At 40.0% G+C, this 15,675-nt stretch overlaps 1 protein-coding gene across 4 annotated transcripts in view; it reads right to left on the bottom strand.

The window, feature by feature from the left end:
• The window catches only part of NYAP2 (neuronal tyrosine-phosphorylated phosphoinositide-3-kinase adaptor 2), a 136,279-nt gene that overhangs the window by 71,240 nt on the left and 49,364 nt on the right, over nucleotides 1-15,675 (bottom strand). For 3 of the 4 annotated variants that reach the window (XM_040074244.2, XM_040074243.2, XM_040074245.2), the window contains one exon: nucleotides 3,262-3,560. In XM_040074244.2, coding sequence (XP_039930178.1) covers nucleotides 3,262-3,560 — 299 coding nt within the window. The remainder of the gene's footprint in view (nucleotides 1-3,261; nucleotides 3,561-15,675) is intronic. The other variant, XM_040074246.2, reaches the window with a different exon arrangement.

Below are 15,675 nucleotides of genomic sequence, written 5' to 3'. Positions count from 1 at the left end.
AATTGATGGAGAAACAATAGGTGTTTTCATCATTTTTTTCTATAGTTCCTAGAAAACGCTGGAGTCATTCAGTCTGCAAATACCACAAGTACATGCAAATGTGTGAGACACACGCATATACAAATATTTGGTTACAATATAGACAACAGTGACTGAAAGTTAAACCTGCCTGTTCTTGGACATGAGCTTTCAAGGACATGCAAAAGACAACATGAATATTGTAACCTATGGCGTTTCTCACCTGAAATTAGGAAGAGGCAGACTTACAATATCATGAATTCAAAGTTTGATACTAGAATGAGAACTGCTGCATAGGTAAAAAACATAACCAATGGCCCACAGAAAACAAGACTATTACAATCAGAGTTTCACAGGATTCTCTGAGCAGAATTTCAGATACTAAATTTGCTGGAAATTAACTTTAGAGCAACAGTAATAATTCCACTTTCAGTGACCAAGCTTGTCTAATATTTGTATTGATCAATACTGCAGGTAATGAACTTTGACTTCCATCTGTTCTGCTCATCTTTGGAGGTTCTCATCAATGTATGTTTTTATATAAACATTCCTATATTATCCAGATTACTGTAAAAATTCATCAAAACAAACTTTACCTTGGAGCGTACAGGTGATAACAAAGCCTCTCCTAGTGAGAGCAAAACATCTTAGAAATCCAGTCTGTTCATCTAAACACCATATTGTACCACCCTTGAATATATCTGTGTTAAAAAATTAACTGCTCCCTTAAAAAAAACCCAAACCAAACTAAAAAACCTACAACCTAATCTTTCTATGTATTAAACTCTTTGGTGAAACCCCAGTATGCACAGGACCAGGGCAGGCATTCTGAACACACAAAAACAACAGTGTGATTAAAGGGTTCTATCAATTGAAAACCTCAAGGAACGTCTTCATTTTAGCCTGAAAATGTCCATTGCTGCTCTACATGCAAAGAAGCAGAATGAACATAATACATGTCATAAATTAAACATCATAGAGATTCTTAATGTTCCATGAAGGCATTTATTCAGACTGAAAGGTAACATTTAGGCATTATCTTTTATGCTAGTGATGGAGTATTACTCATTCATCAGTTCTTTCCAGAGATCTTGCTATGAATATTCAGCTCTTGATTACAATGATGAGAATCCAAGGTGCTCTGCAATACTTGGACTCTGGTACAGTACCATTGTCATACAGATGAACCAGAGTGAACAAGGCTACAGTACCACACATGTCACTCACAACCTCATGTGATGGGATGGATCAAGCTCAACATGCATGGAGCAGAGGAGGAAAAGTGTCTTTGGAAACAGAAATTTCAACCAATTTCAAAGCTTGAAATCTGTCAGAAGGGACAAAATTGTGTATTCCTTCCTTGGACTCAAATGTCAGATGGCAGAAGGAGATGAGGGAAAGGAAAAAAAGTTTTCAGAACCTTCCAGAATGACAATAATGTTGAAGAAAACCTAGTTCTGTGAGGACAAAGGCTGCTTAAGGGGCCTGCCATAACTTCTGTGAGGCTGGCAAAATACTCAGCTATATTTCAATTATCATTGCTATTATTGCTACTTCAAGTTTGTCAAGTTCGCTTGCTCGATGCTTTTAGGCCAATTAGCTGCAAAGCAGACTCCATTCCTTATCATCCTAGAGACAGTGCAGAGGTCAGTTATTCTGAACAGCACCGTGTACTGTGTGACTCAATGCACGCTTGCAGGAATAGCCATTAAACAAGTTAGAAAACATTAAATCCTTTCCTACTACACTGTCTGCAAAACAAACTTTATCTAGTCTTGGTGATTCTGGTTGGGCAGATTCAGGGAGAAAGAGTCCTAAGAAATATATTAAAGAATTATAAAAATACTTTAAAACACTATAATTTTTTAAAAGAAGTTTTGAGTAAATCAAGAACTCCTGCATTTCACCTCAGAGCATATCAAACCAAGATGTTTGTACCATGAATTTTCTTCTGATATTAAAATGAAATTTGGAAGACTTTCTGATATGAGAATTTAAATCTCAGAGTTAAATGGTTTCTGTGTAGGCTTTGGTCCAGTAAAATTGTGGAAAACTACTCTGGTTAAGAACAGCTATTTAATGCTTGCATTTATCATGTTAGTCTGCGTGGAGTTGATGTCATGGTCTCTGAAAAAGACAAGCTATAGAAGCAATGAAAAATGTCATATGCAAAAAAACTACCAAGAGCATAAATAAATCCACAGCTTTGTTCAGCTTCACAATCATAGACATATGTGTCACCATGATTTACACATTCATTGGCATCTTTGTTATCATTGATAACTTTTTAAATTCAGATTTGCTTGAAAGGGGTCATAGCATGAATGTAGCTATAACAAGTATTGCTGGCCACAACGCCAAGCAAAGGGATACACACAAGGAGGACAATGTGCTGCCTTGGGTGTCAAAACTGAAAGATAACACAGCAGTGGAAGACACCAGCACTAATCAAAACCATTTGTCCTTATGGGTTCCTTCCCACAGTTCACACTGTGAAGCAGAGTCATCCTGATCTCTCCTAGGAGAGAGTACAGCTGGTCCTACTGTTGCACAGAATGTATTTACAGCATGGAAAAAAGGAAGGAGATGATCCCTACAGTGTTGGCTCATCTTTAGCAGTGCAGAGTTAGAAAGCAATATCCTTACTAAAATCATTTGTTAATTCTCTTCTGAATGCTGCACTGGCTGAAATGTAACTGGGGGGAATGGGAAGAGAAAATGTAAACTCAGACACAAACAGAATCTTTGGGTAATCCATTATATCATCCTGGCTAAAAATTTTACTGTTGGATGATACTTCCTTGCTGTGGAGTCACGGGGCCATGCAGTATTCTTTTCATTAATTTCTGTTCTTCACTCCTTTGTTGAGGAGAACCCTTTCCAGAGCTGCGCTTTGCACCATGCTAATGATATGGTCAGTGGTCCTTGGCTGGTGGGCAGATAACATCTGCCTACATTCCAACCGACAGCAATCTCTTTTCCCCTTCACTTTGAATAGATTCAACTCATTCTCCAGTATTCATGCAGACCACCTCAGTGATGCAATTCTGTGATAAATGTCAAAGGCAAAACTATCCAGAGGAGTCGGATAGTTGGTCCAACATTTAGACATGAGTGGTCTATGATACCTGTGTTAGCACTGTTACACAAAAGGGAAACATACAGGTAATTCTGAAGTGCAACAGGATAATCTTAAGACTGTTTCACCAACCCCCTTTTCTTCCAAACAATTACAGTGTTTACCTTCAGTCCTGTCTGGTAGTTTCCCACTTTTGCTTGTTGTTCCAGTGTTGACTGTTTCAGACGAGGTGCTCAGTTTGGTGTTGGGGTCTCTCTTCGGTTTTGGAGGCGGCTGCTTTCGAGAGCTGCTGCTTTCATCATCAGTTCCTCCAACAGAATGAAGAGACTGGGATCTGACAGTGAAGCCACTGGAGCAGGGGTGTGGCAGTCTGTCCTGAGGAGCAGGCATTGTCATAAATCCCATGCGGAAATGTTTCCCCACGTAGCTGCCTTCATTTCCTCTTGCTACTTCTCCACCTATGCTGTAAGAGAAAATACAAATATAAGTAAAAGGTCCTCATTTGCCTGAATCATACCTGGAACCAGGGTCTCAGTTCTGCCTGTGACAAACAGATCATGCTTTTGAATTTGCAAATAAGCAATGCTCTTCTCTGAAAAGAAGGTGACTACTAGAAAAGTCTATTTTTCAACATAAGCTGCCAACAACTGACACAGATACACTGCTATGCACTCAGAATTTCACAAGAAGAAATCAAGAAAAGCTTTTGTCAGGTTTCATAGAAATTTTCCACTTAACAATTTTCAAACATTGAAAGTCAGAACTGAGTTTTCAGGAAAACAGGAGCCTGTGAGTAGGGCAAAGAATAACACTTTAGAAATACAGCATGGTGTATTGGATCTACACTCCCTGACACCCATCTTTGACTACAGATGCTCATGTAGCTTGGGAAACAAGGCTCATGGCATCCAATCAATCTTTTCCCTTGAGACTAAAGAATGGTAAAGAAGAAATGTTCTAAAAGTTACCTGGATATAGGAAACTCAGCATCACATCTAATCCACATAAATCTGCAACACAAGCAGTTTCAGACTAGTAAATTATAAGCATAGCACATGAAAAGGCTGAGGACTCTGGGACACCAGGAAGAAAATAACCTCCAGTCATTCAGACACAAGTAAAGAAGGAAAGTTCAGTTGAAACAAGTGCTACCACACCAAACACTGCATTTTTCTGTGGGTGGCTTGACTGAGAATTCAGTATTATTCCTGTTCCACTCATGCTTATAAGTTCTGAAAAACAGCTCTTACTGGTGTTTATACCGCAAACCAACAGCACATTTCAATCCCGGCAACCCAGTGACTACGTAAAGAAACTCAGCAACACACACAGGTCAATGTGGGCATCTTTGCGAGGAGGTTTGAAATGCTACCACTGTGGGCACATGGAAATGTCAGTGACAAGAACTGTGAAGTATCAGAAAGCTCTAATTAGCTCCTGTTTCCCCTTCACACAGAGGGAAGCTTTAGGCTAGGTCAGTGTTCTTCTCTGAAAGTTTATTACTTGATGTTGCCTTGGGCTGGTGCAGTTTATTTGGTGCTGGAACACATTTCCTTTTTTAAAACACAGGAACATTTCTCAAAAGTGTGAAGAGTAAGCAAGGTCACCTCATTTCCTGATACTGTCCCCATCTTCACTGTAGGTAAAACATGAGCTGTATCTAATTGCCCTAAAAGCATCAGACTGGCAATGAGCAATATACAGCTTTGTGCATGATAAAGCAGAACCTTTGTTTGCTTATTACTCTCCCTGCTTTCTTATTCCATTTCCTCTCCAAGTGGAGATGATTTAAAAACAGAATTTGACAACAGAACAGGTCTAACTGACCACGTGCCACTTTCCAGGGGCACTGACACCGACCCACACTCGTAAATGTGTGCACACACACATGCCACACATAGGCGCACACTGGTCCGTGTTCATAACCAAGTTGGTACTAAATCCTAATTGGCACCAATTCTAAAGGGATTTGCAGCCAGAAAGATCAAAAGGTAGGACTCATTAATTTGAAAATTTCTGAAAAACCTGTAGCTAGTTTGAATGATTAACTATGCCTCTACTAATCTTTCATAAATTGTTCTGAATGTAATATAATCCTCTGACGCTGGACTGCAGAAAGAGCCTGTCATATTATTTAAAGAAGATTACTATCCTAACATGCTGAAGAATGCAGGTGGGGAATCTGCTTCCTTTCTTAAATCCATTGGATAATCATGTTTAACAAAGAAAATTTCAGTTTGCCATGTCTCCAGTGTCACAATTCTTGACAGTTTACACTATTTAATTACTGCATTTACTTCACTGCTGCATGAGGGTGGTTGAAGCATCCACTATAAGCCAGGTTCTGTTCTGGATGGACTTTCACAAATCCCTCTGAGGTGATACATTTCATCCTTTTCCTAAGAATTCACAGAACTGCATTATTCCAGAAATTAAAACTTATAAAACATATGCCTGGTATCTAAATGCACTGTCTTATTAAACAATTAAACCCTTCCTTTTCCTTCCCCCTCCTCCTTTTTTCATTCTTTACTGAATTTCAAGATGGATGAAACCCTCACCTATTTCCTACACTTTCTCCAGAACAAAGACCCTCTGGCCAGGTCAGAGAGGTTGCAGGTACAGATGGGAACAGAACCTGCTGATGATCATCATCTCAGCTGGAATGGATCTGGTCTTGCTTTCCTACAGCCTCTGCTCAGCTACCAGGCAAAAACAACAGGGCACTGTTTTCCTGTTTTCGGGCACATTTGAAAGAGGATCCATTTGTCTTTGAATGTAGGAGCCAAGGCTCAGCTGCTGGTTAAGCACTGTAAACCACAAGCTGAAGAAGACTAGCCTCTAATCTTTGGTCCTGGGCCCTGGTCACTGACCAGGATCACAAAAGGCTTAGACTTGTTCCTCACCCTGGTAGCAATTCCCAGTATAGGAATTGCAGGTGTTTTCCAGCTGAGTCTGACCAGTTCACACCAGCACAACACAGTGGGATGCCAGCAATGCAGACCAAAACCCCTGTGTGTAAAGGGAAAGGAGTAACTCCAGACTGACTCCCTGAGAACAAGTTCCAAAGCAGGACGGCAGGTTTCAAACCCGGCATCCCCTACCCTCAGGCAGCAGCATCCTGGAGGTCCATTTGGGCTTGTGCAAGGCACAGTGTTGCATCATGAACCCAGACAGAATGAAAGGATTTATTTATGTACTCCTCCTGCTCACAGCTATTGGAACTGGCTGGGGCTAGCATGTGTCCTACTACAGCACAACAAGCTGACAAAGATTTACACATAATGCGCTGTGCAGCAATGACTACAGACACAGAGTGAAAGCAACTGTGTAGGTCTCCATTATTTCTGACAGGTAAGACTGTGCTCCACATTATACTGATAATGAGCTCTATCTCAGTTCAAAACTGAGTATTATGTGAGTTGCTGCAAGTATTAATAGTTTATTAATATATATGGAAATGCAGATTTGTATTATTCCTCTGGGAAGTTTCAATCTGAACTCGGCCAGGGATCAAATGCTTCTCTGACAAAGAATTATGTACAGCATAAAATAACCTCTAAAAATGCAAGACATTTGTCTGCAAATAGAGCCATGATTATATAACAAAATTATTAACATGATCGCTTATGTTAAACACATCAAAGCAGACTTTGTGCTGAAAATGCACTTCAGTGTTTGCCCAGGTCTAGTGACTGATGCTGCCATGGGTGCAGGAAAGGGAAATGCCAAGTTTGGTGTTGGACACCTTTAAGAAGACTGTTGTAAGCTGTCTCTCCTCTCAGAACCACACTGAAGGCCTTCTCCAAACCCAGCTAACCAGGCCAGTGCAGACCATCGAGTGCTACCAGGTTCCATGCTCTCTCCTCGGGTGCACTGCAAGGGAAGCAAGATCCCTTCCCTCTCAGTGATAGAATTAAATCATTACAACCAATACCAAAACAGTTGGGTCTGTCTTAAACCAGTAACGGCAGATTTCAGCTTTCATTTCTAAGGTATGAACAAGACCTCTGACTGATGGATGCAGTGAGTCTCATATGTCCATACAGGTTTTGCCTGTCAGCTGAGGTTTTTGAAGTCAGAACTGGGCTAGCCTTAAACCACACTGGCCTGGCTGCTCCTGCAGCGGTGTCAGCCTGCTGGTATGCAGGCTGTGGTCATGGCAGTGCTGGACACTTGACAGCTCACTTCTGGTGCTCTGCCTGCTCTTTCCTACCCAGCAGATACCGGAGTACTGATGTAACTATGGCAGAGAATAATGGAAGAACCTCTCTGAAGAGCTACAGAGGAGAAAGTCTTTTATATTATTTATTTCATTACACATCACAAGAGTGAAAGTCACAGAAGAAGGCTGAACATTAAAAATGAACACAGAAAGTACTCAATGCAAACAGCATGGGGAAGACAGTGTCCACCTCGCTTTGCCATGAGTCTCAACATTCCTGTTGACTGTGAATGTATTTTTAAGCTCTTAAGTTAGAAAACTAAGACAAATTTTAGTCACATTAATGAAAAATACATGGCAAACAAAGTATCCAGAGACGATCTGCATGAATCAATCTGGTCTTTTTAGTTTGCGTTGTTCCTATTTAATATTGCAAAGAACAACTTTAATTTGCTGCGCAGTTTCATTACTTGGTCCAGACAGAAACTAAATTAATTCCTGGAAAACAAATTAATAGTTGCATGAAAATTTTCTTTTACTTGGTGTCACTGTTTAACTACAAACAAAATGGAATATTAAATTCCTCAGTGCAGCTGTAAGGGCTGAAAATCTTGGACTGAGACCATAAAGTCAGAACACCCTGGAGATGCATTTTCTTCCCAGACATCTATCTACTCTTGTTCTTGGTTTTCATGCAAAAGTTCTCCTATTAGTTTAAATTTACACTGGATCATTTTCATCTCTCTTCTTTGTATGGTTTTCTTTTTTCTTCCTGTGTTGCTTTACATGGGATTTTCTTCTTTTTAGACACAAGTTCAAAAAGGGAGCTACACCTGATTATGAGATTTGGCCTCCAAAGCAGGAGGAAGGGGAATGTTCCCTGCCAGGGATGTGGCATCTTTGTAGGTAATTTACCATTTCTTGGCTATGATACATTCCAGTCAGGGACCACAGAAGGTCACCATCCTTCAAAGTGTTGAAATTCCAGGTAGCCAAGAGAAACCATTTCAAGAGCAGCTGCTTACTCCTCTTGTGCTTGGAGAAGATTCATCACAGATACTGGTTCATTTGATGGCAGAAACTGAACTGGGAGTCTGTGCAGTCTCCTCTGTGGAGGTGGAGAACTACAAATTAGAGGACAAGTGAAGCACATGGATGGCCAGGCTCCTTCCCTCCAGGGAGCTGCAAGCCCACGCAGAGCTAACCCCCCATGACACGCTTCTAATCCACCAGGGAAGCCATCTGAGTCAGAGACAGAAAAAGAGTCACTAAAAATTAACTGATAACGTAGGAAGAATCTTCTGTAGAAATGACAAATCACCAGCAAAACAAAAGGAATAAAAATACCTAACTCTAGGGTTTTATAGAAGCTGGCTTCACTGTGCAAGCCCATGGGTTTATCCCATGGTGTATTTATGATTTCTGGGTTAAGAGAGTAGCTACTGCTGTTTTAACCATTTCCTTGCTCTTACAGCAGTGAACATCCAGCTGCCCTGCTCATATCAAATGTTCTGCATATGAAGGACTGAAATGGCTTTGAAATGTCTATTCCCCATCAGAATAAATTATACACACATATACTAAGGATGACACATTTTACTTTGTATCTGAGAAGCACTTTCAAGATTAGCATAAATTATATTTGTAAATTAGAGGTTGGATGCCAAAACAACAGAAGACATACTATTTTTATCCCCCCAAACATGATTTCAACAGACCATGAAATATAACACCGAAGAAATAAGGACAGGATCACAATCAAGGATACAGGAACTACACTGTAGGTATGGTTTTACACAAATCTATATAGTTTTTATCACAAAAATTTAACACACAAATGATACACAGTCTCTATTTTTTAATAACACTTCAGAGATCCACCTTCTTATTCCCAAAGAACATACACACTATTTTTTTCTGCATTACTTTTCTGAAATATTCCAAATGACTCACCATGATCTTAAATTAAGATCCAAAGGGTAATACTATCCTTCTTTTAGAGTCAGGTTAAAGCACAAAGGAGTCATGATAAAGGTCAAATTTTTTGCAACTGGAAGACTGCCTAAAATGAGCCGTCAATATGTCTATGCACATCAAACTTCTTCCCTCTACCATATGCTTCTGCTTTTGAGGTAGGAGATCAGGTGCTGTTTAAGAAGTCAAGCCTCTCAGGATATACAGAATACATTAGTGCTATAAAATAAAATTTATTCTTTTATCTCACCTGTCAAACCCACAGGCCCAGGGTTTGATCCTGCAGACATGCAATGGGCTGACAATCCCACTTTGTGTACCTGCAATATGCACTGGAACACCCAGGAAGCTTTGTGGAAATTTCTTGTGCCTCATGAATCTCTTGTAAACAACATCGCCTGCAGATGTTTATCCACTGCCCATTTTGACACTTGTTTCAAGGGGTTATTTCTTTTCAGGGTCATTTCTTTAAGCCCTTTTTGCTCCTCTTGAGAGTCTGCCATACCCAACAGGACTCACAGAAAATTCTCCAGAAGACACTGAACTGCCACACCACAAGACAACCAAAAGGCAGCTGTAATCCCTCTGAAGTGCACAGTGGATAATAAAAGCACAATTAACCAAGACTGTCCACAGCAGGTTTTCCATACGATTCCAGAAAATCTGATTTCAAATGATGTTGTGCTATGCTCTGCAATGAACAACTTTTATAACAAAAAACATTGAAAATGCTAGCAAGAGTTGGATTTTTGAGGAAAAAGGGGGGAAAAAAAAGGCAAAAGCAAGACAAACCCAAAACACTTTATGAGAAATGTTAATAAATTAAAAACTGGTGGGTTTTCTTTTTTTTTTTTTTTTTTTTAACAAATCTAACATATGCTAGACAGCTTGGAAAGGAATAACTGAGGAATAAGGACCTTTCTGATCCACAGAGAACAAAATCATTTCATGGGTCTGAACAGAAGTGCAGGTATTAGTTTATTTTCCACTGGAGCTGCTTTTATTTATAGCAGACTGTCTCTTTAACCAGGGACTAAGGATGCCTGTGTTGGGCTGAACATCCCCAAAGGCCTGAGCTGCCCTCCTCAGGAGGATCAACCCTCACTGCTGTGTCTGGGGCACAGGGGCTCCAGTGCTGCAGCCCCACCTGTGCCTGGTGACCAACTGATGCACATGGGGACACTTGTGGGTTGTGAATACACAGCACTTAAGAGGCTGGAGTGAAAAGTGCTCTGCTGTTATATGGATACAGTTATTTTTAATTTTGCATTGGGGGATGCACAGCTAAAAGCCAGCAAGTGAGAGCTCATATGTTTAGAGCCACCTAGAATTAGACATGGAGCATATGCAATGTTTAAGCTGAGCACAAATGCATGTTCACATTAATGGGGTGGGGTTTTGCATCCTGTCAAAAACAGGTGGAGCTCCACCAAGGCTGTGTTTTTATCACATTCACTGGAAAACCACATGGCGCAGACTCCACTCTGCCTGAGCAACTGTGGCTAAGTAAATATTTCAATGAGATATGGGAATAAATTAACATACAGAATAATTCCTGGGCATTTCTGTAAGAAAATGTTTCCTCAGTTTTGATTTAAAGCTTCAATGGAAAAAAAGAAATCTGTACAGTATAAAAAACCCTTTTTGTTGATCAGATGCTGTGAAAAGGTAAAACCTGAAGCAATTAATAGAATGTGCTGAAACTCTAAGGCAGAGAGCTGTAAACCAAGTGCTCTGTGTGGGCTGAGATGTTACGCTGGGTCTAGCCTTTCCAAATTCAGATTTATTTCAAACACTGATTGTACAGATGCTCTTCTCAGTCCCTCAAGCAAACATGACACTACTGTTTTCTAAAATCAGAGCTCAAATTGGATTGACAAGGAAATTACAGCTTTAAATAAATGCCTCCTATGGTATCCAGTTCCAAAGAGAAAGGACTCTAAAAGTACTCTTCAATCCTGAGTGGCAGTGAACAGGAAGAGCAGCATTTCAGTTTCGAGGAAAACCCCTGACAAACTGCACTTTAACATGATCCATAGCAAAACATACTGATTACTTTTTACACAACTAGTGACTTGAAGATCTAGTCATTCACACTATTCTTCTGATAGTATTGTCATTCACAATTTGCAGTTCAAGATACATTCTCTGAGCTGATCTCTCTTCATTTTCTTTTCCAAACACCCTGTGAGTAGGTAGGAAGGGGAGAGGCACTTCCTGGCCAACTGGGAAAAGCTCTCAGTAGCACAGTTACAGTAGGGATGTGACAGGGATGCGGGTTCCACTGAAGGGACAGTTTTATTCAACAGCCTATCTTGTGGCAGCTCAGCACTCCAGATCTGTTATATTCATATAGGGGGATTTTGCTTCCAGACATCTCAGCACATGACAAAGTTTGGGAGTTTACATTCTTTTGATCAAACTTTCATCCAAATGTCTTGGGTACAAATTTAGGCACCACTTTCAATGATGTTCAGGGTCAGCTGGTAGTTACGAAAAAAATCTGCACATTAGCAATTTAAATAGGACTAAATCAAATTAAACCAAGAAATTGTATATTAAAATTTTCATTTTAGGGGAATGCACAGTGCAAGTTTTTACAAACAGTGAGAGGCTTGAGTATTTTTCCCACTTACAAGGATCTGGGTGCTGGACTGGTCTTTGCACAGGAAACAACAAACTTTACTGCAGTTTACCTGGCCTAACTACACAAACGTTCTGCTGGATACATCACTTTGCTGTCATAGGTTCTGGAACCCACAGAAGTCTTCACCAGAAAATCCATTTTTACCTGGAAGAGCCCAGCTCAAGCCCATCAACTTGACTTTACAGCTAGAATTACTGCCCATGTGCTATTACGTATCACCATCTCTCTGTTTCTTCTGATGTCTGAAGGAAAGGTTTCAGCTCTTTTCTCAATCATCATTCTGTATTTTAAGAGGATAACAGTGAGTATCTCTGCTTTACAGAATGAAACAGATTCAAAAAACTAAGTGAAATATTTTTGACTGGTTTAATAAATCCAGAAAACAGGAAAGGGGATCAGTCCACAGATGCAAACAAACACTGGTGTCCCTCTCTCCTCCTTGAAGAGTCTCAATCTGCTAAATAAAGCTACATGAATTCATGCCAGAGCCTGGAGAGGTTTCTTCACTAAGATAAAAAGTTCTTTTGAAGATCTCCCTGCTTATGTCACTTCCCTGTGTGTAAGAAGTGATCATTATTGCCACAACAGAATATTAATGTGCTTCATTTCTATGTTTAGAAACAATAATATAAAAAACTCTTTCCTTGTCTTGATGGATGTCAGTTTCTTAGCCAGGTTGTCAGAAGCTGCTTATTTGTTCAGAGAAATAAATTTAAAAGGACATTTTATTTTCAGAAATACAGTTAATTTAATATTGCACATCAGAGCATGTGAAAAGCAAGTGTACTGGGCATATAGGTGGTCAGGACCTCATGATTTGAGTCAGGACACTGGAAGAGGCTGGCCAGGAAACACACCTCTTTCGCCACTCATGCATGTACCCAGCACGACTGAACCCTTTCCACACTGAAGTCTTACAACATATTCATTGTGTCTCCATGCATTCATTCCCTTTAGAAATCAAGGTGAATTGTCCAAATGCAAAGCACAGAAATTCTTTTCTCCTCTGTATCCATGCACAGAACTCATGGGCCAGACCCAGAAACTCCAGCAGTCTACTAAAAGGTCTTTATGTGTACAGGATTTAAGACCAGAGACAACTGGCTACAATAAAAGCTGCCAATAAACTTCCAAAACTGACAAATCAGCACATGCTGATTTTCATCACTCTCAGAATTACTTTTGCAAATGGGGGTGACCAGATAATTTTGGGCACTGCTGTGTTGTGCTTTTTTTCTCCTACAAGAGTATCTTTTTTGCCAAATTTGAGCAAAACTGTGTCCAAAAAACTCTGACAGTTGAAGGAAGATGGTGCTTAAATTCTCCTTTAGTGACATGCACTTACATTGCCCAAAGGGTCATCGCTACAGCCAATAAAGCTGCAATGAAATGGAATTTTGCTAAAGCAACAGCTTGTTTTCCACGCTGTGAAAGTCTGTGTGAGGATTTGTTAGAGAGCTAAAGCACTAAAACAAAGAGCAAACACCTTTGTAACCTGCAGTTAATGGTGCAATGGAAAATTAAGTGGGGAATGTACTAGTTTAGCTCCCTGCATGGGAAGTGATCAGATCTGTGCTGTTCATACTGAAAGTATGTAAATTCCCTTTATTCCTCAGGCTGCTCTTCTGAGCTGTCACTTATTGAGTGTCACATTTGAAGCCTCTCAGCTTGAAGAAATGATGTTGTGTGTGCACCGAGGTGGTGAGCTGTGGCAGCCAGGGTCACACAAAATCTGGACCTAATTTTACATAAAGGTGACAAACCAAAAGTAATGTGCTGTTGCTTTCCTTTGCTCTAAGAACTATTGTTAAAATCTGCAAAGCTGCTGGTAATAAGTTGTAGTGCATGTACATTTCCAAGCTGCTTAAACCCCTTTGAAGTGTCTTCTATCTAGGAACAATAACCCTGACATAATATGAACTGGATTTCTCTCTCCCAAAGCTACATTGCAGGCAGCAGCCTACTTAAAAACACTGAAAGGGGCAGAAGCTCAGAGACAATTTGTGTGTAAGCTCCAAGTCCAAATCAGTTATCTGCACACCAGGCTGCATACAGGGGAGGTCTCTGCCCCTCAGAAGAGCAATTCAGCTATGCTTTTTAATTGTTTATGTATTTTTAAACTCAAGAAAACACTGTTCTCCAAAACACGTGATACCCCTTTCTCCACCCTGTGGCCCAGTGCCCACACAGGATACAGGAACCTGTTGTTCTGTCCTTACTGCACCAACTACCCCAGAGTTTTCAATTTTGAGATGCTAAGAAAAAAACCCAAAACTTCCTTCAGAATGGTCTCATAATAAAAATCTTACACCAGAGCAACCTCAATTCAAACATTTTGGGTCATTATATATGGGAGTGGAACAGTATACTTTCAAGTCCTACAGAGAGCTGGTGACAACATATCTTTTAATGGGCACTTTCACCCACTTAATAAAAGCAGTAATGGGCTACTGAGCATAGAGGAGTAGAATCACTGAATCATTAAAGCTGGAAAACTTTTAAGATATTCAAATCCAGCTATCAACGCAGCACCACCACCACATTCACCACTAAACCATGTCCTCAGAAGGATGAACCTCACTGGATTTTGCACACACACTGCTGTGAACTTACATGTGAAATGATTTTATATCCTACCTAGCACGGCACACAGAAATGTTAACATTCCTGGTGATGACCAGCTCATTATTTGGGTCTCTATTTTATTTATGCCTCAGTGAGGAGTGAAAGATAAACCACTGTTAAATAAGAGTTAACAGCACCTAGTTATTTAACCAGTGGATTCACTGCTTTACAACAAAAGTAGGTGATTAGAGGTAAGAAAAGACAGATGCAGCACAATTACATTATTGCAGCTCTAAAGTGCCTTCTAGAAGCTTTGTGGAGGTAATGGGTAAAATCAGCATATTTCCTATGGTGGGTTTTGGGTTAAACAGTTACCTGTTGTCATATTTTCAAGTTTTGCCTTATATCCACACCACGCTTAAAATGAGAGCTAAGGATTTTTGATAGTCCTGCTATTGCATTCTGGAAAACTAAATTCCATGTAAGGTTGTAGGAGACGAGAAAAAAAATTGGGAAGTCGAAACTATGGAGTTTCACAGATGATGTTTGTGAGTGATCCAAGCTGACATTTTTAATCCACTCTCAGATATTAAAAAAGGGATACTTCATAGGTGTATCTAGTAAAATTAGGACAGCTTTGATTCAAGACCCAGAACAGCTTCAAGAGGGCTCACAAAAAAATAGTATCAAGGAAAAGTATCTCCTAAGGAGAGATTCTCTCCTGTGACAGTGACAAAATTGGGTCATCTCCTAGACGCTAGCATCTATAACTCTTGAAATGCAGATAAAAATAAACACAAAGTATAAGCTTTCATAATACATTGGAGTTATTTATGCATATACTTAGTAATCTGTGTTTACTGCCCTTCAAGCTGCACACAGAAACAATTAGATGCCTTTTTAGAAGGGGGAGTATGGAGCATGCAGATCTATGGCTTTGATTTAAAGAGTATGACAGGCAATCAGTGTGTGTCACAGGAAGCCCACATCAGCAAATAGACACGTTAAAGCCACATTTGAATTTTTTTTTTTTAAGACTGAACAGATGAGTGTTTCCTTCATGTCCTGAACACTGTGGGATTGGGAAATATTCTGAATTACAGGCTAAATAGATTGCTTCAAATCATAGGAAAATGAACAGCACTGATTTTATTCTTCGCTTTCAGCAGAATTGAGTAGTGCATAGCAGAAAAAGGAAAACCAGATGCATTCCTAAGTCTGCTATAT

Source organism: Hirundo rustica, chromosome 10 (assembly GCF_015227805.2).
Source record: "Hirundo rustica isolate bHirRus1 chromosome 10, bHirRus1.pri.v3, whole genome shotgun sequence".
Taxonomy (NCBI): domain Eukaryota; kingdom Metazoa; phylum Chordata; class Aves; order Passeriformes; family Hirundinidae; genus Hirundo; species Hirundo rustica.
The sequence above is the reverse complement of the archived record's forward strand: the minus strand, read 5'-3'. Positions and strand labels throughout refer to the sequence as shown.